General features: G+C 45.8%; 1 protein-coding gene across 10 annotated transcripts; it reads right to left on the bottom strand.

Annotated features, from left to right (window-relative positions):
• Window positions 1–2757: 2757 nt before the first annotated feature.
• LOC103637646 (G2484-1 protein) lies at window positions 2758–14885 on the bottom strand. Of its 10 annotated transcripts, none has more exons than XM_020546432.1 (18): window positions 14529–14818; window positions 13682–13767; window positions 11627–13584; window positions 11418–11522; window positions 10498–10934; window positions 10208–10421; window positions 10052–10139; window positions 9576–9628; window positions 9388–9498; window positions 7766–9307; window positions 7571–7686; window positions 6993–7092; window positions 6740–6917; window positions 6249–6319; window positions 4670–4791; window positions 3682–4575; window positions 3210–3300; window positions 2758–3111 (listed from the first exon to the last, which is right to left on the bottom strand). In XM_020546432.1, exons 3-18 carry the CDS (start codon window positions 13437–13439, stop codon window positions 3089–3091), a joined length of 5958 nt encoding a protein of 1985 aa, XP_020402021.1. In that variant the 5' UTR covers window positions 13440–13584; window positions 13682–13767; window positions 14529–14818; the 3' UTR covers window positions 2758–3088. The 10 variants fall into 10 exon arrangements, with proteins under 10 accessions (XP_020402021.1, XP_008658303.1, XP_020402020.1 ...); XM_020546431.2 differs by having other exon boundaries at window positions 2772–3111; window positions 11627–13603; window positions 14529–14845; XM_035964052.1 differs by having other exon boundaries at window positions 2772–3111; window positions 9388–9495; window positions 14529–14783.
• Between the last annotated feature and the right edge of the window lie 11460 nt (window positions 14886–26345).

The following is a 26345-nucleotide window of genomic DNA, read 5'->3' as shown; positions in this document are numbered from 1 at the left end:
TGTATTGCTCGTGAGCTTGAGTTGTGTCTTGGATGACCTGAATCTAAGTGTGTTTGAGTGCCTGTCGACCCCCTTTGAAACGTTGCATGCCTCCCCTTTTATAGCTAAGGGGGTATGTACAAGGGTGCTGAGCCCCGACATGTGGGCCCAAGAACATAACGGATGTAGTACTTAGAGCTACTAATGTTCTCTACTGGAGCGATCTTCTTGCGCCCTGATATCCGAGATCTGCGCAGTATCGGCGTGCAGGGGAAGCTTCCTTGGTAGTGTACAAGTCATGATGACCATGACGCGTGTGGCGGTATGGGCGTACTGCCTACTGTCTGATTGGACAGGCACGCCGCTTGTAGGGTGGCCTGGTCACCGCCTGCCAGCGGAGTGGACAGGACGCATTAAATGCTGAGGGGGCACATCGCCTATCAGCAGGGTGGATAGGCGGCGCGTCCTCTTCGCAATAAATGCAAAGACCATGCGGCTCAGGGGCCTTACGTCAGGCTCCGACCGCTGTCTTACATCACGGGCAACAAGCCACGTGGCAGCATCGGGTCTCCGCCCGAGCGGGGAGCGCAAGCACAGGATAAAGCCTAGACATGTGTCAGTACCGGACCCTTGCTTAGGCCAGGATATCCCCTGTCCCGGGATCCCGTTATGGGTGGCCTGGACCTTATACGGAGGGATCTGGACCCCATCCAAGGGACCCGTCATGCTTACTTGGGAGTCCCGGACCATATTCGGGGGTCCGGGCTATGCGTACAGGGGTTCGGCGCTTCCTTGTGGAGGTCCAGTCCAACTGATTGCATCCTGGGATATATCATCCTTTCTGGCCATGTGGCTCTCATTGAGCCGTCCACGTGGTGGGGTCGGGCGCTGTTCACCGCGCGGCTAGAGATCGCCACACGGGCGTCGTGTTTCATATTGTAGTAAGGGGTATCCCTGATTCAGGGTACCGACAACTTATATAAATTATGCTACACGTTGTAGGTGTTTATGCAATACGGTACACTACGTAAAAAAAATCTGACATGTGGTTCATGGGTGGACGCGTCCAGGTTCGAGCGTAAAAACCTTAAGTTTTGAGCACAAAACCCCTCAGTTATAAGTGTAAATACCAAGCCAATTTGAGAGGTTGATAGCTCTAGTGGGTTGTATAACGATGCTATTTTTATGGCAGATCCAAAAACATGGGAGTCGCATGCATACGGATTCTATTTTTATACAGATCCAAAAAAATATGGCAAATCGTGTGAGTTTACATTGCATGCGCGGAAATATTAGATTATATTTTCCTTTCCACGGCATGCGCGCAAAAATGGGATGACATGAGTCACACAGAGCATAAATTCTTATACAATGTCGCATAAGTACTTATACCGTGTAGCATAATTGATAAAAAATCTAATATTGGTCCAACTAAGAATGACAGCAAAAATTAGGGACAATTTTATAGCAGACGTAAAAATCTGGCAGTTACGAACATAAGTGATCTGATTTGATTTTTTATGGTAATTAGGAACGGGCGGGAATTAGTGACAGTTTTATGGGAGATGTAAAAATCTGCCATTTACGAACATAAGTGATTTGATTTTTTATGGTAATTATGAACAATATAAATCAAGAAATTGTCTTTCTAATGTGCATGCAAAAAATATGCATGCAGTAAACTGATATACGAACCATGTGTTCAAGCATAAAATCGTACAGTTTTTAATGTAAATAATACATGTGGTAGTTATAAAACACAATAATCGAAAGACAACACGAATCAGAGAGGTAGTCGCTGGAACACGTCGTCGACGTCACAAGAACATATGGAGGTCATCACTCGGCCCGTCCGAATTGTGCCGGATCGGAGGATGTCACAAGCGATCGTCGTTGCACGCACCTCGCGCCTTCTGTGGCACCGCTCGAACCTCGTGTCTCGTGTGGCGCCGTCGCTACTCGCATGTCAGGGGGTGCCGCTTGCTCGCCCGCCTTGGGAGTGCCGACGCCTCTGGGCCTCGGGGACACCACCGCTTGCATGCACAGGGACCCCACCGTCGCTCGCCCACACAGGGACCCCACCGTCGCTCGCCCTCTGAATCGAGGAGCCGCCGCCACCATTCTGGGAACCGTCGCCATTACTCCGGATCGACGGAACTGCCGCCACCACGCGTCCGGATCAGGGAGGCACGGCCACCGCAGCCATCGGTCGGGGGGCCCGCCGCCACGCGCTCTCGAGCAACCGCTGCCGTCGCTAATGAATCGGAGTGGAGCGTCAAAAACTGAACCATAGCACTCCGAGTTTTCTTTTATAGACGTCTGAACCTGGTCCGACTCGACCGGATTGCACCGTCTGACCTAGACTTCCTCTAGTTATTGGAAGCTATATATATATATATATATATATCCAAAATAAAATGTGGCTATATTTTAATAACTGATTAAAGATGTTCAAAGATATTTTTACCAAAATACTCTATTCGTAGCAGTTAGGGAAAGTTGCGGAACTTTCAGTTTGTGAAGTTACACATAAGTACAGCAGATGCATCATTAGTTGAGTATTGGCTTTCCCCAAAAAAAATAATGTGTTTTGAGTAATAGCTCAACGCCAAAACTGATCATGACGAAAATACAGCCATATAAAACAAGCAATTTAGCACTGCTGGCCGTTTCCCAAAAAAACGATCAAACAACAAGCATTCACTACACAACGGCACAGAAGCAGAGCACCATCCAGCTTCTGCAACTGCAGGTAGACGACTTAGAAAAGGAATGATATGATCAAACGATAGTAGCGAGTCAAATTGACGTTCAGACTCACGTTAAATTATCGGATGAATTTAAACGGCACCCAATTTCTTTCCCGGTGTATCCACACATACTAAAAGGATATTTCCAGGTATTCTACAACACGGAAAAGTATAATTCGAGCAAGTAAAAGAAAAGGTTAACACAATGCACTTAAGCTAGTTTATAATACATCTGAATCCTTGCGCTCCAATAAAGACTTCCTACTCCAACCCTATCCTCCTTCCATACTGGACGGCTACAGCTATGTACACGAGAGCTATCCCACCAAAAGCAGCTATGAGCTATGTGGTGCCTTCACTCACCCATGAGCTTGAGTTCTCCCTGTTTCGACAACAAAGTTCATAACAGAATGACCATCAGAGACAAAAGAAACAAATGATTACACTAATGAAGAAAAATAACGGAAGAAGTGGAGGTACCTCTTGAGGATGCACTTTTGTAATTGCTCCTATGAACCTTCTCGCCAGGAACTTTCGAGATTACGAGGGAACTTTGCAAGCCCTCTAGTAACTGTAGCAGAAAATATTGGACTAAAAGTTAAGCGTATAAAATAAGAATTCTGATATGTATGTCATTTCAGGCAAGCTGCATAACATAAATAGACATAGCAGGGTCCATAGCAGACATTTACTCTAGCACCACTCGTGTGCAAGCACAGGAGAAAGAACAGTAAACTATCTCAGATGTCCAACAAAATGAAGCATAACAAGGCTGGAATAACTAACAGTAATAGAATAAGAGTATTTCATAAACCAAATTATATTTTATGCAGAGTAAACAATTAGTGAAATAAACTGTATACTACTAAAATTCAATGACAGAAGGGACTTCATAAGCAATGTCCAGATTAATATAAATACGTTGCAACATAGATGTAGTTCTTGTACTTACCCTTGAAGTTGGTTGAATTCGCCTGTTAGATCGTCTAGGTTCAGCAGAATCAGAAGTAGTCCTTCGGGGCTCAGCAGAATCAGAACTCGACTTTTCAGAGGTTTTTAGTATACCTCTGTTTGTGTTACTGACAGTGGGAACATATTTCCTTTTAGCTCGATTAGTAGTGGATACATTTGGCTTGGAACTAGGAACAGTAGATGCAGTTTGCAGTTCAGGACCAGAAGAAACTTCAGTTCTAAGGCCCACACCAAGCACCGGATTATTATTTTCTGAAGTGGGCTTCTCATTGTTGGAAGTGCTTGTCGAACTTCCTGCAAAACTAGAACTCCTTTCAGAAACACCAGAATTTGGAACATGCATTTGCATAGGCAAGGAATCCTTTCCAGGAACACTGCTAGCTCCAACATTGTGGGACTTCGTAGGTTTAGGTAATCTAGACCTTGTTTCACCTACTCTCCTTCCTCTAATAGGGTCAACTTTGGAAGCATTTTCACGTGGCCTTGGCAATTGTGGCATCAGATGTTTCACGAATCTGTTAGATGAATTGCCCTCAGAAATCTTGTCAGATTGGCCTGCATCATAATGTTTGCTTACTTCCATAAACTTCTTCTTCTTTCCATGTTTTGGAACACCATAGACGACCTTTGATCCTTCTTTTTGTAGTCCAGGACGTCTGAATGCAAGAGAATCAGATTTATTCTCAACTACACTTTTCCCAATGTTGAAAACAATTTCCCCCTGAGACAAAGACAATGGCTTTAATTCCTCCGGGTTTTTTGCATTGTTTATATTATTGTCCTTCGAAGAACCCCCCACTTCGCCAAGAACAGATAGATTGCCACCAGTTTGAAGCAAGTCGATTCTTTGGCGTTTCTCAGGAGGTGAATCGCCCTAAGATCACAGGAATTCCAATTCAGTCATTGAGCAAAAGGAGAACTTTGAACATCATAGTAAAAGATAATAAGTTTAGAAAATAAAAAACAACCTTATTAGATTTGGATTTCCTTTCTCTTGCATGGGACCACTCTACCCATTGACCATCTTTCCAAACACGCGATGGACGAAGGCTCCAAGCATCAACTACTAAGGACTCACCACCACCTCCAACTGGAAACGGATAATAAAAAAAGGTTCAATGCAGACAGCAAATTACAATACATCAGACAGACATTAACAACAACATAGCCTTTTAAGTTGGGGTAGGCTAGAGTTGAAACCGAACAAGTCACCAAAAAGAGAGAGAGAGGGGGAAAAGCTTATGAGAGCACTAAAAGGGAAAAGGCCTAATCACGGTTCGGGCACGTGGATAGCTTCTTTCCAAGTACTTCTATCCAAACACAACTCCATTGGGATATTCCATTTCTTCAAATCCCTTTTGATTGCCTCCTCCCATGTCAAGTTTGGTCGTCCTCTACCTCTCTTCACATTATTGTCCCTTCTTATGATGCCTCTGTGCACCGGTGCCTCTGGGTCTCCAGTGGACATGCTCAAACCATCTCAATCGGTGTTGAATAAGTTTTTCTTCAATCGGCGCTACTCCTAGCCGATCGTGTATGTCATCGTTTCTCACTCGGTCCAATCTTGTATTCTTGTGTGCCCGCATATCCAACGCAACATACGCATCTCTGCAACACTTAGTTGTTGGATATGTCGTCTCTTAGTAGGCCAACACTCAGCCCCATATAACATAGCAGACCTAATCGTCGTCCTGTAGAACTTGTCTTTCAACTTCTGTTGCACTCTCTTGTCACATAGGACTCTCGATGCTTGACGTCATTTCATCCACCCTGCTTTGATCCTATGACTAACATCTTCATCAATATCACCATCTCTCTATAGCATCGATCCCAAATAACGGAAGGTGTCCTTTGATACTACCTGGCCTCCCAAGCTTACATCTCCATCCTCACTAATTGTAGTACCAAAGTCACATCTCATATATTCAGTTTTGGTCCTGCTAATTCTAAATCATTTTGACTCTAGGGTATGACGCCATAACTCTATCTTTCTATTTACTCCTTCCCGGCTTTCATCTACTAGAACTACATCGTCGGCGAAAAGCATACACCAAGGGATATCTCCTTGTATATCCCTCGTGACCTCATCTATCACTGAGGCAAATAGATAAGGGCTCAAAGCTGAACCTTGATGTAGTCCTATGTTAATCGGGAAAACATTTGTATCACCATCAGTTATTCGGACGCTAGTCACAACCTTGTCAAACATGTCCTTGATGAGCGTAACATACTTGCAATTGGCCAGTGCTATGCCCCACCCCCACCATAGTAATAAACAGGTTTATTCTGTGTATTCTGAGGTTTCTGGTTTCATGTACTAGAATAGTTTGTTATAGTAATCCGGTTTGATGTACAAACTACAAGAAATATCAACTCTGGCAATTTTGAAAATCCAATGGCACTGCCTGCTCTCCGATCAAAACCAGACTACCAGTAGAGCACTGATGAATGGCAAACTACTTCCTGCTCTGATGAACGCACATAAAGGTACAGGAGGTAAAAAGGAGAAGATGGGTGACAGAGTGGATAGTGGCTGCAAAAAAATACCTGAAAAATGTACATCATATTTCGTCTCATCAGTCTCATAATTCTGAGAAATAACTCCCTCTCGCCAACAGCTGAAAGAAACAAGCATCATATATAGTGGATAATAAACCTAAGAATATCGATACAACAAATAGCGAGTAGATTGAGTAAACAAAATTTCACGTTTCCCTGTGTTCTCACATCCAATTCTCATTCTCGTTATGCTCATCATATCATAGAACCAAATATAAGCAAACCATTAGTTGTAAAATTAGTTTTAAAGGTGAGATGCTGGTTCTACGCATTTCCATCTCAAAACAGCGAAATAGAGAATGTCCAACACTACTATATAATCGTGCTGAAAAGAATAACACCAAGCTTTAGATAAGCATTAGCTTTCCGCACATCTTCAACTGCTTGGCTAAAAAACAATAATCTAAACTACACTGTTCCTGACTGGCAAATGTCACAGGACTTTCCATGAACATCATACAGAACACTGAATAGCATACCTATTGTTGACCCAAGCGTCTACATGATCTCCGATAACCCATAAACAACTTCCTGCTGTTTCCCTGAGTCGTTTCCTAGTTTTGAATTTTGAGAGGGTAGCAGGGTGCGCAAGACGTATCTGAGGCGGCTTATCCCCCTCTTGTCGCAATGGCACCCATTCTTCATGAGGACCAGATCCTGAAAAAAGATTAATTAGATGAGTAGCTCACCATCAACAAAAGGTTGATATCGGGTCCATGAATGGATACTCACCATTGTGGTTGTCATAGTTGACAAAAACATTATTTCCATTTATATCAATAACCTTAGCAGAAAACCAAGCTACTCCAAACCCACCTTTGTCAGATAAAACCTATCAAACACAAATGAAGTAACCGTAAAAAGGTTGCTATAAGAATTGAGGTGGCAAATCAGATCACATCACAGCAAGGCTGACGAACACTTATACTGAAACAGAATATGTAAAAACTTGAGGACATCATTAGCATCTTAAAGTACTCCACATTTTCATTAGTTTTGGTCTGATACTCTGATGCACATCAACCAAAATATTTTTTTCATGCAGGCCCAAATGTGTTTGTGACCATTACTAACATATTAACAAGAAAAGGTTGAGGTACTAACATTTCTAAATTTTATTATATTGATGTGAACGTAATTGGGGAGATTGTGTCAATTTACAATGCAGCAATCAGGAAACATGGAAATCAATAAAAACCAGAGAGTGCATACTATAAGAAAAAGAATAAATCCAGAGTGCAGAGACACCACTCTATGATCTTCAAAATGTTGAAAGGGAAGAAGGATCCAAGCCAAATAAAGAAACTGACCTCAACTGCAGATCCCTTTTCAATGCCATTCCAGATAATGTTTATTGGTGATGTAACATTGTTACCATTAGGTGACACAGTAATGGGAACATCTTCAACAACTCCATGTCCTACTCCTACATTAGCCAAACAGAAGGTAAATGAGCTGAAAGTGAATGATAGCCTTGATATGCCAAAAGCTAATTGTAACTTTACCTGAGTGTATTCCATATGACTGTAATTCTTTGCAGCTTGAAGATGGCTCCGAATTTGGTAGTGCTTGATCATATTTAGGTTTCCGACCGCGCTTTCTGCCAGATTTGTTAAAGTTAGCAGGTGCATCTACCTCCAATGTTTCTGTTACTGGATTATCATTACAACTTCCAGATTTATTTCTCGCACTCGCAGACTTCCAGTAGCCATTCGGCCCAGCTTCCAAAAGCTCTCTTAGGGTAAAAGGTAGTGGTTCTCCCATTCCAATAATGGTTCCTGCCCTGAACACAGCTTCCGCAGCAAGCTCTGCAGCTTTCAATATGGCATCCAAGTTTTCAGCACGTTTTGCAGCTGCAGATGCCTCTTCAACCCTCTTTCTAGCAGCCTCCCGTGCCACAGAAATGATGGAACCTGGGGCATGACTCTTGTTCTTGGTTTTCAGAGATGATGCTGGCGTTGAACTTGACAAGATAGGCGGACTGCTAATGACATTATATTGATCAGCTTCGTGATGCATGGACATTACAGATATAGAAGAGCTAAGAGCTTCATCTGCCATCATTTTTGCCTGCAATGCAGCCTCTGACGCCATCTTGGCAGCTTCTGCAGCTGCCTTTGCAACAGAAACTGCTGCTTCAGCAGCAGCTGCAACTGAGGTAAGTTTCTCTTCAACTTTTGGAGGTAACTTATTCCTTGAGATTGTAGATAGATGGCTCCATATGCCCTCCTTGTGCTTAACTGCCTCCACTGAGTCAATGCTTGCACTTTTAGCTTGTGCAGCTGATTGTTCTACTGCACCACGGATCTGTTCTGAAAAGATGATTCTTTGATCACTATCCATACCACCAGTGATCTGGTAGTTATGTTCAGAGGCAATCTGGCCCATGTTAGGAACAGGCTTGCTACCGCATAAGGTCAATCCTGCTGTGTGCTTAATGGCAGGAGTAAAAGATGGCATGTTCATTTTGAGATGAGGAGAAGCAATTACAGGTTGCTGTTCTGAACTTGCTGAAGCTTTCTTTTTTTTTCTTGACTTTTGTGATGTTGTGCCACGCTTAGAGCTAGAAGCAGCCTTCTGTTTTCCATCACTCACAACTGCTATTGGAGAAGAAACAATAGAAGGTGCCAGGCTGGGAAGAACACCAGATGAAACAGTATGTGAAACGGATATGTTTTTGGATGATGCACCCTTCGCAGTTTCATTTGTAGGAATAACCGGTTGCATTGATGAATCAAATATTAAGTTTTGTGGTGGAATTAACCAGGCTGCAGGGCGTGGACCAGGGCTCTGCGTATACCAGGGGGCAACACCAGGAGACGGATGTCTCATGTGTGAATTATACGCAAATGGTGATACTGCCTGGCTAAAATCCAGATGAGTGCCTCGTTGCAGATTAAATGTAGAACTACCAAAAGGAAAATCAGAAGTTGGAGAGTGTAGGGTTACAGCAGGATGTGCTGGCGCCACAGTTTTACCAACTTTTTTGCTAGCTGGCACAGTTGTAATTGCTGTACCTTTGCTAGCTTTCTCAGGCACAGAACTACCTGCAAGCTCGGCTGGTCAGAAAAAAATAGAAAAAAATATATGTCTGGCAATATTGTTCCACTGTCATTCATATATTTACCTATAAGTGAACTTGTGGGAGTCTCTAAACTGACATGAGGTGATTTTTTATACTGAAATCTTTCAAAAGCAGCTCGCCAAGCAGCCTCCCATGTAGGTTTGCCACCACCTACTGTTCATGTAACACAAAATCTATAAGATACATAGAGCGCGGAAGAGGACTACATTAAACAGTGAAATCAGACAAACCAGGTTCTCCAAAAGCCGCCACCATGTAAGCCTCTCCTGGTGGTGTTCCTTGACTGCTCAAAGAAAAATAACTTATATTATATCACATTATACAAATAAATACTCCAACCAATCGCATATATCAATTTTGTCTTGGGCACAAGCATTAAGATAAAGGGTGGCACTATTGCTCATCACTTACCGCTAGAGTTAGATATGTGACAAGTTTACTGCACTGGTTAGGGTGCAATTAAGAAGGGGCAGAAATGGAAGAATCAGGTGATATGTGCATTGGAGTTTATCACACTTACCGCTAGAGTTAGATATGTGACAAGTTTACTGCACTGGTTAGGGTACAATTAAGAAGGAGCAGAAATGGAAGAATCAGGTGATATGTGCATTGGGTTTATCACAGATTTATAATTGGTGCATGTGAGATAAGGCTATAAGGATTCATACATTTGGGATATTAGTAACTTAAAAGAATTATAACTCACATAAGAGCTCCATAAACAAATATCTGTGCACGTAGCTGCAAATGCTGTGGATCTGTGAATGGAAAATTCACTAAATCTGCAGAAGAAACTGAAATATTCTAGTCAATTAAATTGTTAATAGCTTCAAAACTGTCAAAACGTAAGAGATTTTCATACCAGAACACTCAGGGATTGGATGCTGCCGCGGCGGTGAACTTCTACCCTTAATGATGTCGTCTATATTGCAGTTGTCTGAGAGGCCACCCCCAGAACTTTCAGTTACTTTCCTTTCTGATAGCTGTTCTTTACCAGACTCCACAGTAGATATTTTCTTACTATCATCACTAGTATCCTTCAAAGAACCTCCAGCTTGAGTATTTTCTGTGGCCATCTAAAATTTGAACAAAACCATGTTAATATATGTCATACAAGTGTGCATGCACAGATAGAGAGAAAAAGAGAGAGACCTTGCTACTCTGAGAAGTAATGTATTTAGGGAAAGGGCTCCAAACAGGGCTATGGGCTTTCTCAGCAACATTTGGTGGAGCTCCCACCTCAAATGAGAAGCTTCTATCACCTCCTGCTGCACTAGTCTCCTGAGAACCAGGTGCAGATTCTATATTTCTGGTATTGCATTGTTTTGAGCTCTGGATACCATCAACTGAGGCCCCATGATCTTCAGGATCCTCAGATTGCCCACATAGTGTGTGATGAAGTAAAGCAGTGCTGCCATGTCCACCTTCTTGGGGACAGGATTCAGCACAACTAATCACTGAAGGGGACCCACATGTAACCCCAGTGCAGATTCCATCACCATTACCAGGTTCCAATAAGCTTGAGCCTTCGTTTCCTTGAGATGGCACAGTACCAGAACTACAATCTGTACCTTGATTTAACACTATATCTGTACCCAAAAAAAACATGTCACTTTGCATTGACAACAGTTGGTGTCTATATTAGCATGTAACACTTAGTAGGACCAATAGATTTTGTCCCAGCTCTATAGAGACTTAGAAAGCATAATAGAGTATGCTGAGGATACCAGCTTTATATAGATGTGTCTATCACTCCATCTCCCGATCTAAGTTACTACACTCAGGTCGAGGATTAAAGTCACTAACCATCTACCTTTTTTCACTCCTGAAGCCTAACATGCACATTGGACAGGTCAAAAAGTGATAACAGAATATAAGTGGCACCATAATGACTAAGATAAGCCTCGCAAATGACCTATTGTGCACCTGGCTCATACTAGGAAAGACATTGTGATCCATACATGCTAGACCATAAATGTGTCAAGTTTGGAACATCTATCTTTCTGCTAAGAACTGGTGAAAGGGGGAATGAAAATAACTGCAATGACATTGTGCTAGATCAAACAACTGACCTTGCATATGTGCATTCAAATCATCACTTGCATTCAGTGGAGTTTTTACAATCTTCACAGCCACCTTTCCACCCAATGTAGATGCTGTGGTTGGATCCATACTATCTGCAAGTATTGAAGATCTATCAGTCTGGCATTTCAGTGAATGAGCATGTGGATGGTTACCTGAATGAATCCCAGCATTGTCAGTTTTACAAGAAAAGACTCACCTGATTTATCCTGAGTTTCTCCTGTGGTCAAACAACCCAAAGAATTAGGCTGCTCCTTGAATTTCTCCCTTTCTGTAGCAGAAACAGTACCACTATACACGGCAATCTTTGAGTCCATTGGGACAGCTGGCATTTCCCCTCCTTGTCCAGAGCCAGAAGAAATACCATTGTGTTGATCTCCTAAAGCGGACTTAACCCCTTCCTTGAATGGCTCCTCAGTATTCACTGTGGACATATTCAAATCCTTCTCAGCTAGTAAAGCAGGAGAATCAACAGAAGAAACACCTATTGAACAGCCATTTTTATCCTCAGAAATATCAAAGTTGTCAGTAACAATGGTAGGTGTGATGCCACTACTAGAACTGATCACTGATGCTGAAATTTTCTCTTGAAGCCCAGAAGTAGATTGGAGTAAATTTGTGTTTTTAGGCTCCACTCCTAAAGCAGAAGATTCATGTTCCTCAAATGACCTCTTATGATTTAGTGACGGAATGTCTGAATCCTCTGAAGCATTGAAAGTGTCAGCTGCAAAGTTTTCAAGTGCAATACTGTCAGAAGGGTCAACCTTATCTTTGGATGTACCAGTAGCATTGGCAGCCTTTTCTTCATGATCATTCTCTATCATTTGATCAATGTTCCCTGAAACTGCGGGTATTTCCTCCCCAGACATCTTTTCTCCCATGTCACCACTTTTTAGGTTGTCAACAGAATATTGTCGGTTCTCCAACACTACATGTTTTGATTCATCACCTGTACAGCAGGTGTTTATACTATTGGATCCAACATTCTTTGTTTCTTCAGGAACACAAGTGGCATCGGAAATTTTACTTTTCGGAGACAGAGAACTAATAGGATGTGGATTAAAAAATTTTGGGTCTGCCTCAGGTTGGTGAGATAAAAGAGAATTTGAACCGATACTAAACTCCTTAACAACGAACTCATTGCTCCTGTGAACTGAATTTTCCAGGCCTTCAGCTCCATGTTGCACTGCTGAAAAAGATGGTTGAGGAGTGCTGTTCACTTTATTGCAAGTATCATCACTCCTGTGCAGCATCTTAACTGGATTTGTTATGGCCTCTAGCAATCCATCAGAACTTTCTGACAAAAGAGTTTCATTGCTTGCTTGACTAGACAAGTTTACAGCGCCCAAGGACTGACCAGCACATGACAAACTTTGCAGTTCTTGTAGTCCACCTTCAACTTTATTTTCGTTGATATGACGAAACTTTGAATCTTGAGGAGTAACACCAGCCTCGGATTCTGTAGTATCTTCCTTGAAGTGATATGAATCAGTATATATGTTCTGCAGGGGAGCCAACTCTGGGAAAGGTTCATTATTCAAGTTCTTTGAATCTACTCCAGTTGAGGGTATATTAAGTTTGTCCAAAGAACGATCATCATGACCTGCCCCAAAATAGTTGTCAATGGCTGGGTAGCTTCCTGGTGCGTTGTTTGAAGAGGACAACTTCTCACCTGCAATGCACTTCTCACCAACAGAATCCACTGCCTGCTCAGCTTTCTTGTCCATTAAGAAAGGCCGAAAATGTTCAAGCTGACTCTCGGTGTTTGAAAGGTCGGCAGTCATTATAGAATGAGATATCTGAGAACGATCAAGATCGTCTGTCATTCTAGAATGAGTACTCAAAGACTGATCTTCCTCAGTTGGCACTACAGTACTATCTGGCAGGGAGTTACTAGATTTAGGATGGACACTCGATTGATCAATTTGACTGTCCATACCACTTAACTTAAGGTGGGCATTATTATCCATGTCACCAGTTGTCTCATTTTCTCCCACCGATTTCAATAGCATTTCGACAGATTCAGTGGATGTTGCCTCTGACCAGACATTATTAGTTTTAGATATTGAGCAAGATTCAGCTGCGCTAGAGCTAAAATCAACAACACTGCTTCCAGTGGACAGAACCTCAATCCAACTATTCCCGTGCCCTTGTACACTGAAAAATGCTTCTGTATCTATCAAATTATCAAATCGAAGATGGCCTTGTAATTGGTCCTCAATATCAAGTTTTGGTAGTGCAAATGGTCGCAAACCTGATGAGAATTTGTTACTGCCTTCACCAGCTAGTTGAAAGTTTTGGCTCTGAAAATCAGTATCATCATGATCCATGGGTGTATGCCTACAAAATACAAGCAAAAAATATCGGAGAACCATATTTATATATAACATAATTCATATATGGGAGCAAAACTACCCAGGCAGATGTGTGAAAATCATTGCACAAAACATGTGTGAGTGTATATCAGTGTATGTGAGAGAGCGAGATAGTATTTTAGGCAGTAGGCAGCATCTCAGACGTCTCTATAAGACTGCCACCTAGTACCCAGTAATGATGATTGTTGCATACCAAATGACCCGCACAAAATTGCAATTCGCACTGAACATATGTGTGGCTGTTTTAAAAACGCCAAAAGTGAAGTGCAAATTCTACATTTTCTAGAGCATTCTCCGTCAACTAAGACCATACCCCCTCCTGGCTGATGAATAGAACATGTGCGGTGCATTTTGACCCCAGGACCATGCGCTCACTAGCACTGAACTCCCAGCAAAACATTACTTGCAAGTAAAGCTTTGGTTTACAGCAGTCGGATTGAACCAAGCCCTCAACCAGTCTGACCGCAAAGCACACGAGGCTACTGAAAATAAAAGGCTCCAAACCCTAATTCCGAGTGCCAAGCTGTAATCCGTAACTACGCCTTCAAAACAACCCGAAAACAAGGTGGCTAAGCTCAAGCGCCACCCATCCCAAACCCTAAACCACCAAGGCACCAAGCTACAGGCGCGCGCCCCGGATGACCCACTACAAGCCTCGCACACTGCGGCACAGAAGCGAGGCACGCCGCGTGAAGAAGAAAAACATAAGGAGGAATGGAGATGTACCGAGAGGGATTCGCTCGCCCTTCTACCACCCTCCATCCGTGAGCGGAGTCGTCGGAACCCTAGATCCTGCAGTGCGGCAGCTGCTGCACATACCCCGGTTGCCCACGCCGGAAACCCTAGCTCCTGCAGCAGCGACGGAGGCGAACCCCAAACGGCGGGGGAGAGGGGTTGCGGCCGGCGACGAACTGCAACTAGCGGGAGCAAGAGCGGAGCAGGGTGGAGACTGGAGGGGTGTGGTTGTCCGTGGTGGCCTGGTGGGGCGGGGTTTTGTGGTCCGGCTGTGCAGGATCCACGCGGCCTGCGTGCCAGGCACACCAGTAAGGCTTGGCTGTTTGGTTCATACTAGTACTAAAACTCAGTACATATCATATCAAACGTTTATTTGATTGATAATTACATATATTAACTATCATATAATTATTGAAAACTATATTATTGAAGACTAAAAGATAAGACAAATTTATTAAATCTAATTAAATTTATATTTAACACTCATAATTAATATTCAAACATTTAATATAACACTAATTAGGTATTTGATTTCTCTAATAAAGGTTAGTTCGTGTCATATTACATGTTTGAATATTAAATGAATATTAAATATATGCTTAATTAGATTTAACAAATTAATCTTGTTTTTTAGTCTTCATCCATGCAATTAGTTTTATAATTAAACTATATTTAATACTCGCAATTGTTATTAAGCAGTCGATACGGCAGTGACTAATGGCGTGTTTGGTTGGTGACCTGGCCTAGGCGTGCCGGCCATGCAGATGCATCCAACTGCCAGGCACTCGAAATCGACGATCTGAGGACGTGTCTGGCCCAGGCAGATTTACCAGGTCCCAAGCAAATAATGCCTTGTTTGGTTATCCCATTACACATAAATTGGATGGGATTGGAAAAAATTAAGAAGAAGTTTGACTTGATTGAGATTTAAACCCACATAATCCTACTCAATCAACATGGATTGAAAGCTAACCGAACAAGCTCTAAGCCCTAAACTTTAGTTGGGTGAAACCAAACACCCGCTTATGCGCTTGCTCTAGATTGTTCCTAGTTAGCTTAAGTGAGTTCAGAAAAAACCCTCAAAACCCATCAGCTCTTGCGCGAGCCGTTGTAATATTGTACCGAGTGGGGCAAGAGTCTTGCGAGACCACACCAGCCGCATTTGTGGTGCGTCCGTCACCGTGTACCGGAGGGAACGACGCCCACGGTGTTTCGGACAGAAGCTTGATAGTGAAGACGGCGGAGAGCGTTTGAGAGGAGGCCTGAAGTGGAGCACCACTTGAGTGTGGAGAAGGTCGTGACTCTCTACGAAGTTACTCAACTAGATGTTTGGCCCTCGCGTTGGCTACCTTTGCATAGGGACACCAGCGAGGATTAGTCGGGACATTGCACGGTTCCGGATACCTCAGTAAAAATATCGACGCGTCCACGGGAGTTTGAAATCTCTACTTTTGCTCTTTAGCTTCTGCATTTACATTGATTACTTAAGTTACAATCTTTTCTATTCTTAGTTTAGAATATAGGATTGGAACTTATGTTGTATAATTCCTTTTGTGGTAGAGATAGTGAGAGCACCTAGAGGGGGGGTGAATAGGTGATCCTGTAACACTTAAAACTTAGGCCACAAAAACTTGGTCAAGTGTTAGCGCAATAACCGCCAAGTGGCTAGAGAGGAGTCTTCAACAAAACACAATAACCAACAAGAGATAAATCACAGAGATGGCACGGTGGTTATCCCGTGGTTCGGCCAAGACCAACGCTTGCCTACTCCACGTTGTGGCGTCCCAACGGACGAGGGTTGCAATCAACCCCTCTCAAGCGGTCCAAAGACCCACTTGAATACCACGGTGTTTTGCTTGCTTTTCTTAATCCCGTTTGCGAGGAATCTCCACAACTTGGAGCCTCTCGCCCTTACACTTGAAGTTCACAAAAAAGCACGGAGCAAGGGAGGGATTAGCAACGCACACAAGACACAAAAATCAGAGTGTCACCACGCACACAAGTCGCAACAAGAGCTCGCAACACAACTCAATGAGTTCACAACTCCACTAGAGCTCTATATGCTATCACAAAGAAACAAATGCGCGGAATCGAGGTCTTGGTGCTTAGGAATGTTGTAAGAATGCTTGGTATACTCCTCCATGCGCCTAGGGGTCCCTTTTATAGCCCCAAGGCAGCTAGGAGCCGTTGAGAGCAATCTTGGAAGGCAGGTCTTGCCTTCTGTCGACTGGCGCACCGGACAGTCCGGTGCACCACCGAACATCCACTGTTCACTGTCCGGTGCAGATTGCTTTCCTTATTTGACGAAGCCGACCGTTGGAGTCTGAGAGCCGTTGGCGCACCGGACACTGTCTGGTGCACACCGGACAGTCCGGTGCACCAATGTGACCGTTGGCTCAGCCACGCGTCACGCGCGGAATCCTCGGCCGACCGTTGCCCCGGCTGACCGTTGACTCACCGGACAGTCCGGTGCACCACCGGACAGACCGGTGAATTTTAGCCGTACGTCGTTGATGGTTTCCCGAGAGCGACGAGTTCGCCTGTGAATGGCCCACCGGACAGTCCGGTGCACCACCGGACAGTCCGGTGAATTTTAGCCGTACACCGCCGTCGAAGTCCCGAGAGCAGCCTGTTCGCCAGAGCCAGCCTGGTGCACCGGACACTGTCCGGTGCACCACCGGACACTATCCGGTGCACCACCGGACAGTCCGGTGAACCCAGACTGAGCAGACTTTGGCTGAACAAAGCCATCTCTTTTCTAACTTGATTTTTCCTGTTTCCAGCACTTAGACACAATACATTAGTCCATAAAACAATGTACTAAGTCTAGAAACATACCTTTTGACATGATTTGCACTTTGTCCACCACTTTGCATAGATTAGCACAAAGCACTTGTGTTGGCACTTCAATCACCAAAATACTTAGAAATGGCCCAAGGGCACATTTCCCTTTCAGATAGCAATACTTAGAAAAAACCTAGTTTGCATTATTGCTTAGTTATTTGCATAGGTTTTGTTTAGGAGAATTTTTGTGGCCTAATTTAGCACGAGCTTTTAGAAGTCCTAATTTACCCCCTCCCCCTTAGGCGTCTGTGTTCCTTTCAATTGGTATCAGAACTCAGTTTAGCTCATTTGGTACGTTTTTAGCTTCTCCGCTAATCGAGTCGACGATTTTTAGATGAATGTATGGATACCCATAGGTCACCATACTTTGACAGCACTAATTTCTCTTATTATAGTGCTAGAATGGCTTGTTACCTAGAAGTGGTTGATCTAGATGTTTAGAGAGTTACTCGCGATGGGATGAAACCACCCAAGAATTCCGAGAAGCTCACTTTGAGTGACGAAAAAGAAATTCACTTGAATGCTAGAGCAAAAAATTACTTGTATGAATCTCTTAGCATAGATATTTTCAATCAAGTATTTACTTTGAAAACTACTTATGAGATTTGGCTAAAATTGCATGAGCTCCATGATGACACTTCTAGTGTCCATGAGCAAAAATATTGCCTAGTCTTGAATGAATATAATTCTTTTACAATGAAAGAAAAATGGGCTTGTTAGGGATATGTATTCTAATTTGAATCATAACATTAATGAGCTTAACTCTATTAGGACTAATAAGCTAGGTGATGTAAACATTGCGAGGAAGATCATCCCCTTGCTACCTCAACGAAAATATGGGAACATCATCACTATCCTACATAACTTGGAGGACTTTAGTCAAATGTTCTCGACGCTCGTGACTGGAAAGATTGTGGCATTTAAGATGTCACAAAAAATGGTTCAAGAGGATGCCACTTCATCAACGCCATATGCTTTTGCATGTGATGAAAAGAAGAAAGGTGAAAGTCGCCTAGAGGGGGGTGAATAGGCGAAACCTGAAATTTATAAACTTTGAGCACGCACTTCACCTGGGGTTAGGGTTAGAAATAAATAATAGTGAATTAGGAGTGAGGAAGATAGTTCTTCTTGCAATGAGTTGCTTAATCAATGCGGATAACTTTGGGAGCAAACTCAAACCAACGTGAGCAAGAGAACTTTAGAGAGAGAGGAGAGGAGAGAAACAAATCGAATGGTGACAATCAAAACAAGTGGACACGGTGATTTGTTTCCCGAGGTTCGATTCCAAAGAACCTACTCCCCATTGAGGAGGCCACAGACGTCGGGTCTATTTCAACCCTTTCCTTCTCTCAATCGGTCACCTAGACCGATCGTCCTTCTTAATCACATGGGTCACTAAGACCCCGCAAAGATCACCACACAATTAAGTGTCTCTTGCTTGCTTTACAAAATACTTGGAAAGATTTGAATGAGAAGAAGAAAGCAACCAAGCAACAAGAGCAACAAAAGAAACACAAGTCACCCTCTCTCAAGTCACTAAACACTTTTGATTATTTGACTTGATTTTGGAACTTGGAGATGATTGAATGCTTTGATTGTGTCTTTTGGAGTGTATTCTTTGCTCTTGTACTGAATGAGGAGAGTGGGATGCTTGGATGGATTGAATGGTGATGGTTGGAGGGTATTTATAGCCCCAACCACTATTCTTGTCGTTGGCTGACTGCTCTGTCGATGGGCACATCGGACAATCCGGTACGGTGGTGCACTGGACACTCCATTGTTCACTGTCCGATGAGTGCCATGTTAGCCGACCATTGGGTTTAGAGCGGTTGACTGTTGAAGTCATATGTCCTTTTGCTACATCGAACATTCCGGTGGCACATCGGACAGTCCGGTGCGACTTGTTGAGAGCACCTAGAGGGTGGTGAATAGGTGATTCTGTAAAATTCAACAACTAATAGCCACAAAACTTGGTTAAGTGTTAGAATGACCAAGTAGCGAGCTCTTGCGAACACACAAGTATCACAGAAAAAACAATCACACAAGACACGCGAGTTTATCCCATGGTTCGACAAGTATAATACTTGCCTACCTCCACGTTGTGGCGTCCCAATGGACGAGGGTTGCACTCAACCCCTTTCAAGTGATCCAATGATCAACTCGAATACCACGGTGTTCTTCTTGCTTATCTCTTTTCCCGTTTGCGAGGAATCTCCACAAATTGGAGTCTCTCGCCCTTACAACAAAGATCAAAGTGAAAGCACTAGAGTAAGGGTGGGAAGTAACACACACAAATCCGCAGCAATACGCACACACATAGCCCTTGAGCTTAAATGAATCGCAATAAGTTCACCACTAGAACGGAGCTCAAATCACTAACAAAGTCAATCAAGTGCGAGGAGACGGAGTGTGGAAGACTTAGAATGCTCAAAGTATGCTTAGGTGACTCCTCCATGCGCCTAGGGGTCCCTTTTATAGCCCCAAGGCAGCTAGGAGCCGTTGGAGGCAACTTTGGAAGGCAAATCTTGCCTTCTGTCGGGTGGCGCACCGGACAGTCACTATAGTTGTCCGGTGCGCGATATCCTTCCTTTTCTGGCTCATCTGACCGTTGCAGATTGCTGGCAGTTGGCGCACCGGACACTGTCCGGTGCACACCGGACAGTCTGGTGCCCCCTGCCGACCGTTGGCGTGCCCACGCGTCGCGCGCGGATTGCGCGGCCTACCGTTGGCGCAGTCGACCGTTAGCTCACCGGACAGTCCGGTGAATTTTAGTCGTACGTCGTTGAACGTTTCCCGAGAGCGACAACTTCGCCGCGGACGACTCACCGGACAGTCCGGCGCACCACCGGACAGTCCAGTGAATTATAGTCGTACGCCGCCGTCAAGTCCCGAGAGTGGCCTGTTCACCGAAGGCTGGTCTAGCGCACCGGACACTGTCCGGTGCACCACCGGACAGTCCGGTGCACCCAGACCGAGTGGGAGCCAACTCTTCTCCAATCCATTTTCTCATGTTTCTAGCACTTAGACACAACACATTAGTACTCAAATTAATGTACTAAGTCTAGAAACATACCTTGTAATATGATTTGCACTTCTTCACTCTTTGGCACAAATTAGCACTTAGAGAGAATGTGTTGGACACTTAATCACCAAAACACTTTAGAAATGGCCCAAGGGCACATTTCCCTTTCAATCTTCCCCTTTTTGGTGATTTATGCCAACACATCAAAAAGCAACCAAAAGAAGTGCAACATCAATGCAATTGAGAACAAGAAGTGTTTTTATTCAAATTTGGCATATTTGGATCATTCTTTGCCACCACTTGGTTTGTTTTTGAAATCAAACCCAATTTCCTATCTCTAAGTCAAACACACTTGTTGAGGCACAAAGAGAGGTATTCCAAGAGAAATTGATCAAAGATCCAAAAACTCTCCCTTTTTCCCATAATCAAACATTCTCCCCACAAGAGACCAACTTTTGACAATAAGAGACAATAAGAGTATTTTGACAAATCAAAAAGTTCTAACTCTACTCTTTTCGAAATTTCACAAGTGGTAGCTGATCCATTTGCTTTGGCCTTAATTTCTCCCCCTTTGGCATTAATCACCAAAACGGGATCATTCTTGGCCCTTTAACCCCATTGCCTCACCAAAATTGTCAATTAAGAGCAAAAAGGCAATAAGAGCATAGAAATGAACTTGGAGTTAATACCGGAGTGCAGTGGAAGTCTTTGTATGGTCCAAGTTCACCTTTCCCTTTCAATTCACCTTTGAGACTATATCAAGAACTCAAACACACAGATTAGTCTCAAAGTGTCAAGTTGTAGCATGCCTCCCCCTAAATAAGTGCATCACTTGCAAATGGACTTGTGAGGTCCGGGATCATGTTTACAACTTGAGCACCACAAATGAACAAAAAATAGATTGAATGCATAAATTAACATGATCAAAGGCATAAAACACATGTATGCTATAGATCAATCCAAGTTACGCGAATCTAAGACATTTAGCTCACTACGCAACCTGCAAAACCTTTTCTCATCTAAAGGCTTGGTGAAGATATCGACTAGCTGGTTCTCGGTGTTAATATGGTACACCTCGATATCCCCCTTTTGCTGGTGGTCTCTCAGGAAGTGATGCCGAATGTCTATGTGCTTAGTGCGGCTGTGTTCAACAGGATTATCCGCCATGCAGATTGCACTCTCATTGTCACATAGGAGTGGGACTTTGCTCAGATTGTAGCCAAAGTCCCGGAGGGTTTGCCTCATCCAAAGTAGTTGCGCGCAACACTGTCCTGCGGCAACATACTCGGCCTCAGCGGTGGATAGGGCAATGGAAGTTTGTTTCTTTGAACTCCAAGACACCAGGGACCTTCCTAGGAATTGACACATCCCTGATGTACTCTTCCTATCAACCTTGCACCTGGCATAGCCAGAGTCTGAATATCCAATCAAGTTAAAGGTAGACCCCTTTGGATACCGGATCCCGAAGCAAGGTGTAGCAACTAAATATCTAAGAATCCGCTTAACAGCCATAAGGTGACATTCCCTTGGGTCGGATTGATATCTAGCACACATGCAAACGCTAAGCATAATATCCGGTCTACTAGCACATAGGTAAAGCAAGGAACCTATCATAGACCGGTATGTCTTTTGATCAACGGACTTACCTCCTTTGTTGAGGTCGACATGTCCGTCGGTTCCCATTGGAGTCTTTGCGGGCTTGGCGTCCTTCATCCCGAACCGCTTGAGCAAGTCTTGCGTGTACTTCGTTTGGGAGATGAAGGTGTCGTACTTGAGTTGCTTCACTTGGAACCCAAGGAAGTAGTTCAACTCGCCCATCATCGACATCTCAAATTTCTGTGTCATCACCCTACAAATAGGTCACCATCACAAGTCTTAGTGAAAAGAGTTGGATCAGCTTTCCCAACCTTGAAAGCATTAGCAACTAGGAAATCTCTAAGGCATTCATACCATGCTCTTGGGGCTTGCTTAAGTCCATAGAGCGCCTTAGAGAGCTTACACACATGGTCGGGGTACCGTTCATACTCAAAGCCAGGGGGTTGCTCCACGTACACCTCCTCCTTGATTGGCCCGTTGAGGAAAGTGCTCTTCACATCCATTTGGAACAACCTGAAAGAGTGGTGTTGGGGCGAAGGCAAAGACGCCACCCTTCGCTCGAAGCCTCCGCCGCGGTCGCTGGTCTGACAAAGACAAAACGGGCAGGGACACCCTTCGCTTCATTCAGCACCAGACGAAGGCCTGCGGTGACGTCTCCCCGCAGCGCGGCCTCGTCCTGCTCTATGGCCCACGCGTGATCTGGCCCATTGTAACGGGCCCCGCGTGGCCGCCTTTGTGTTACGGGCCTAGCTTGTAAAGGCATTCTTGTAATTACAGCTTGTAACCCTGCTTTATGGGAATATTCTGGGGATAAACTAGGTGTCTGAGGGCACATGCGTCCTTAACACAAGGCGCTGGGCACTCAGATACCTATAAATACCCCCGCACAGTGCCCGTGAGAGGCTAGATCAACAGAGCTATTGCCCCCATGCACGTAACCCTGTTGTCACCACCGCTCACCCTTGTTGGCCTCCTTGCTGCTGAGAGCAAGTTCCAACATTTGGCGCCCACCGTTCGTGCTACGACCAAACCACCCGCGATGGCACCCAAGAGAGCTAACCCGAAGGCTGACGAGGCTGCGAAGGCAGCACTGCTCGCCGCAAGGAAGGGCAAGGCCCTCGCCCTCACCCAATCCACCCACCAAGAGCCCACCGGCGACAATATTCCCCGCATCAGCGAAGACGACACCTTCCGCACCTGCGGGCCCGAAGGACAATCGCAGCCGCCCCCAGGCTTCGCCCCACTGGAGGGCGCGGATCTCACCGAGGACGGTGAGGTCCTCGGCATCTCAACAGAAGAACAGCTACAGCTACGCGCCCTGCGCCTCAAGAACCGCAACCTCCAAAGGCAGAAAGAGATACTGGAGGCCAAGCGCCAGCGTGTGTCCGCACTAGCCAAGGTGCGGCAAATGATACGCGACGAGGAGCAGAAGGCCCAAGACCTCGAGCGCGAGATCACGCTGATGCAGCGCGAAGGCCACCTCGGTCTACAGCAAGAGCCACCCCTCCAACAGCGCGTGCAACCGGAAGACACGCGCGAAGGCCACCTCGGCCTGCAACATGGCCCACCCCTGCAGCACCGGGCGCAGCCGGAGAACCCGCGTTTCCCCCACCATGACTACGCCTTCCAACACGGCGCGCCATTCCAAGGGGTCAACTACCTCGACGAGCGAAGTCCCCTGGCGCCACACCTGCAAGTGACGCCTTGGCCAGCCAACTTTCGAGCAGGGGCGTATCCCAAGTACAACGGCAGCACCGACCCGGCGCAATACATAATGAGTTATCAGGTCGCCGTTGCATCCACCGGAGGGGACGACGCCACAATGGCAAAGTCTTTCATCATCGCCCTAGAGGGCCCAGCACTCACCTGGTTCACCAGATTGCCTCTGCTGTCCATTGATTCGTGGAGAAGTCTCAGGGACAAATTCCTGCTCAACTTCCAAGGGTACCGCCCAGACACCGACGCCTTGGCCGAGCTCTCGCTTTGCAAACAGCTGGAAAAGGAGACTCTGAGGGAGTACTACCGCAAATTCTTAACACTCAAGTCACAGCTGCCCTCTGTCGATGATCAGATCGCTATCCACTACGCCATCAACGGCCTTCGGGCCGGCGTCCTCTACAGCCACTGTATCAGAGATCCACCCAAGAGCTTGCAGGAGCTATATCAGCTCTTCGAAAAATATGCCAAATCCGAAGAGCTCCACCAGCGCAAGGTTGAGTCACAGCGGAAACCCAAAGATGCCCCGCAGTCCAGCCGCACGTGGACGAGGACTCCGCAGCCAGACTCCGGTCGAGATGGCCGCAGTCAGCAGCAAGTGCACAACATCGCCAACCAGCAGCCTGCTGCGGACCCCCCCCGTCGCCAGGAATATCCCCCCAGGGCCGCGGAAATGGAACTCGTGGCAGGGGCCGAGGGCGCGCGCAACCGCCGCGCCGGTTCTACTGCCTTTTCCACGGCGAAGACTGCGCCCACCAAACCAAAGACTGCCCCGAGACGAAGGCAACCAGAGACAGAATGGCGCGGGCGCAGCCAGCCGACAATCCCAGAATTGTCGCGCATAATTACCAACCACCCCCTCCACCATATATCCACGCTCCCGCCCCGCATCCACCGCACCACGCTTACCAACACCATCAGGAAGTACAAATCGTACCTCCTCCACCCCCACCGCCACACCAGCAACATCAAAACATCCCCCATGCCCCAAAGCAGGAAGACTTCGCCGATCAACCATATCGCGGAGTCATTCACATGATAACAGGGGGCTCCAGCACCGACTTCGACACCAAGCGGCAGAAGTGGGACCACTACCGCAGCATCAACCACGTCGCCGTCACTGGCCCAGTCGTGCAGACGAAGTGGTCCCACATACCGCTAACCTTCGACGCGCGAGACGTCGACCTGCGCAGCGCCCCCACATCGACGCTATGGTCATCAATTGCAGCGTGGCAGGCTGGGACTTACACAAAGTCCTAGTCGACAACGGCAGTTAGGCGGACATCATCTTCCTCCATGCCTTCGACCGCATGGGTATAAGCCACAGCTTGCTGAAGCCTTCGGACAACCCCTTGTATGGTTTCGGCGGCAAGGGCACCTTTCCAGTTGGCAAGATAGAGTTGCCCCTCTCCTTCGGTGTAGCACCCAATGCCCGAAGTGAGCAAGTAACCTTCGACATTGTCGACATGGTATATCCATACAACGCCATCATGGGCCGGGGCTCCATCAATAAGTTCGAAGCTGCCATCCACGGGCTGTACCTATGTATGAAGATACCAGGTCCGCTAGGCGCCATTACAATCTACGGCAACCAGCAGACGGCGCGCAACATAGAGCGGGACTTCGTGCCTGGCCAGAGGAACGTACACTGTCTCACGACCCAGCGCGCGCCCGCCAGCCCAACCGATAAGCAGCACGACAAGGCACAGTTGCAGAGCCAGGACGGGACCAAGACTGTCCCCCTCGATCAGGCCACGCCCAAGCAGACAGTCACTATCAGCGAAGACCTCACCTCACTTGAAGAAGAGAGACTTCTCCGCTGCCTGGCCAAGAATAAAGATGTCTTCGCCTGGTCCGCCCTCGATCTGGTCGGAGTCAGCCGATCCATAATCGAGCACAGTTTGGGAATTGACCCTTCGGTGCGACCCAAAAAGCAGAGGCTTCGCAAAATGTCAGATGAAAAGATAGAGGCCGCCAAGGCGGAGGTGCACCGCCTCCTGGAGGCTAAATTCATCGAGCCAGTGGCTTACCCCACGTGGCTCTCCAATGTTGTAATGGTGCAGAAAAAAAGCGGGAAATGGCGAATGTGCATAGACTTCACCAGCCTCAATAAGGCCTGCCCAAAGGACAATTTCCCGTTGCCACGGATCGACAAAATAGTCGATAGCGCGGTCGGATGCGAGGTCATGTCTCTCCTCGACTGCTTCTCCGGCTATCACCAGATATACATGAAGGAGGAAGACAAGGCTAGCACCAGCTTTATAACACCCTTCGGCACTTATTGCTTCGTCAGAATGCCGGAGGGTCTCAAGAATGCCGGGTCCAACTTCTCCAGACTCACCAAAACAGTACTCGAGGGGCAGGTCGGCAGAAATATATTTACATATGTGGACGACATCGTCGTCGCCAGCAAGAATAAGGAGGACCATCTCGCCGACCTGGCCGAGACATTCGCGAACATGCGAGATGCACGACTCCGCCTAAACCCGGAAAAATGCGTCTTCGGTGTTCGTCAGGGCAAGATATTGGGCTACCTGGTGTCGCACCACGGCATCGAGGCCAACCCAACCAAGATCTAGGCCATCGTCGGCATGTCGCCCCCACAGTCCGCCAGGGACGTCCAGCGTCTG

Source organism: Zea mays, chromosome 1 (assembly GCF_902167145.1).
Source record: "Zea mays cultivar B73 chromosome 1, Zm-B73-REFERENCE-NAM-5.0, whole genome shotgun sequence".
In the NCBI taxonomy this organism is placed as follows: Eukaryota; Viridiplantae; Streptophyta; class Magnoliopsida; order Poales; family Poaceae; genus Zea; species Zea mays.
Note: the sequence above shows the minus strand (reverse complement) of the source record. Positions and strands in the feature narration are given on the sequence as shown.

What these genes read in the sequence shown, in the direction of transcription:
- LOC103637646 (XM_008660081.3), bottom strand. Translation starts at nt 13,757, where the DNA reads ATGGATCATGATGATACTGATTTTCAGAGCCAAAACTTTCAACTAGCT. An exon ending in TTTGAATGCACATATGCAAG is followed by an intron (nt 10,935 to 11,417) that starts GTCAGTTGTTTG and finishes TTTTGGGTACAG; the next exon opens with ATATAGTGTTAAATCAAGGT. An exon ending in GAATTCAACCAACTTCAAGG is followed by an intron (nt 3,301 to 3,681) that starts GTAAGTACAAGA and finishes TTTCTGCTACAG; the next exon opens with TTACTAGAGGGCTTGCAAAG.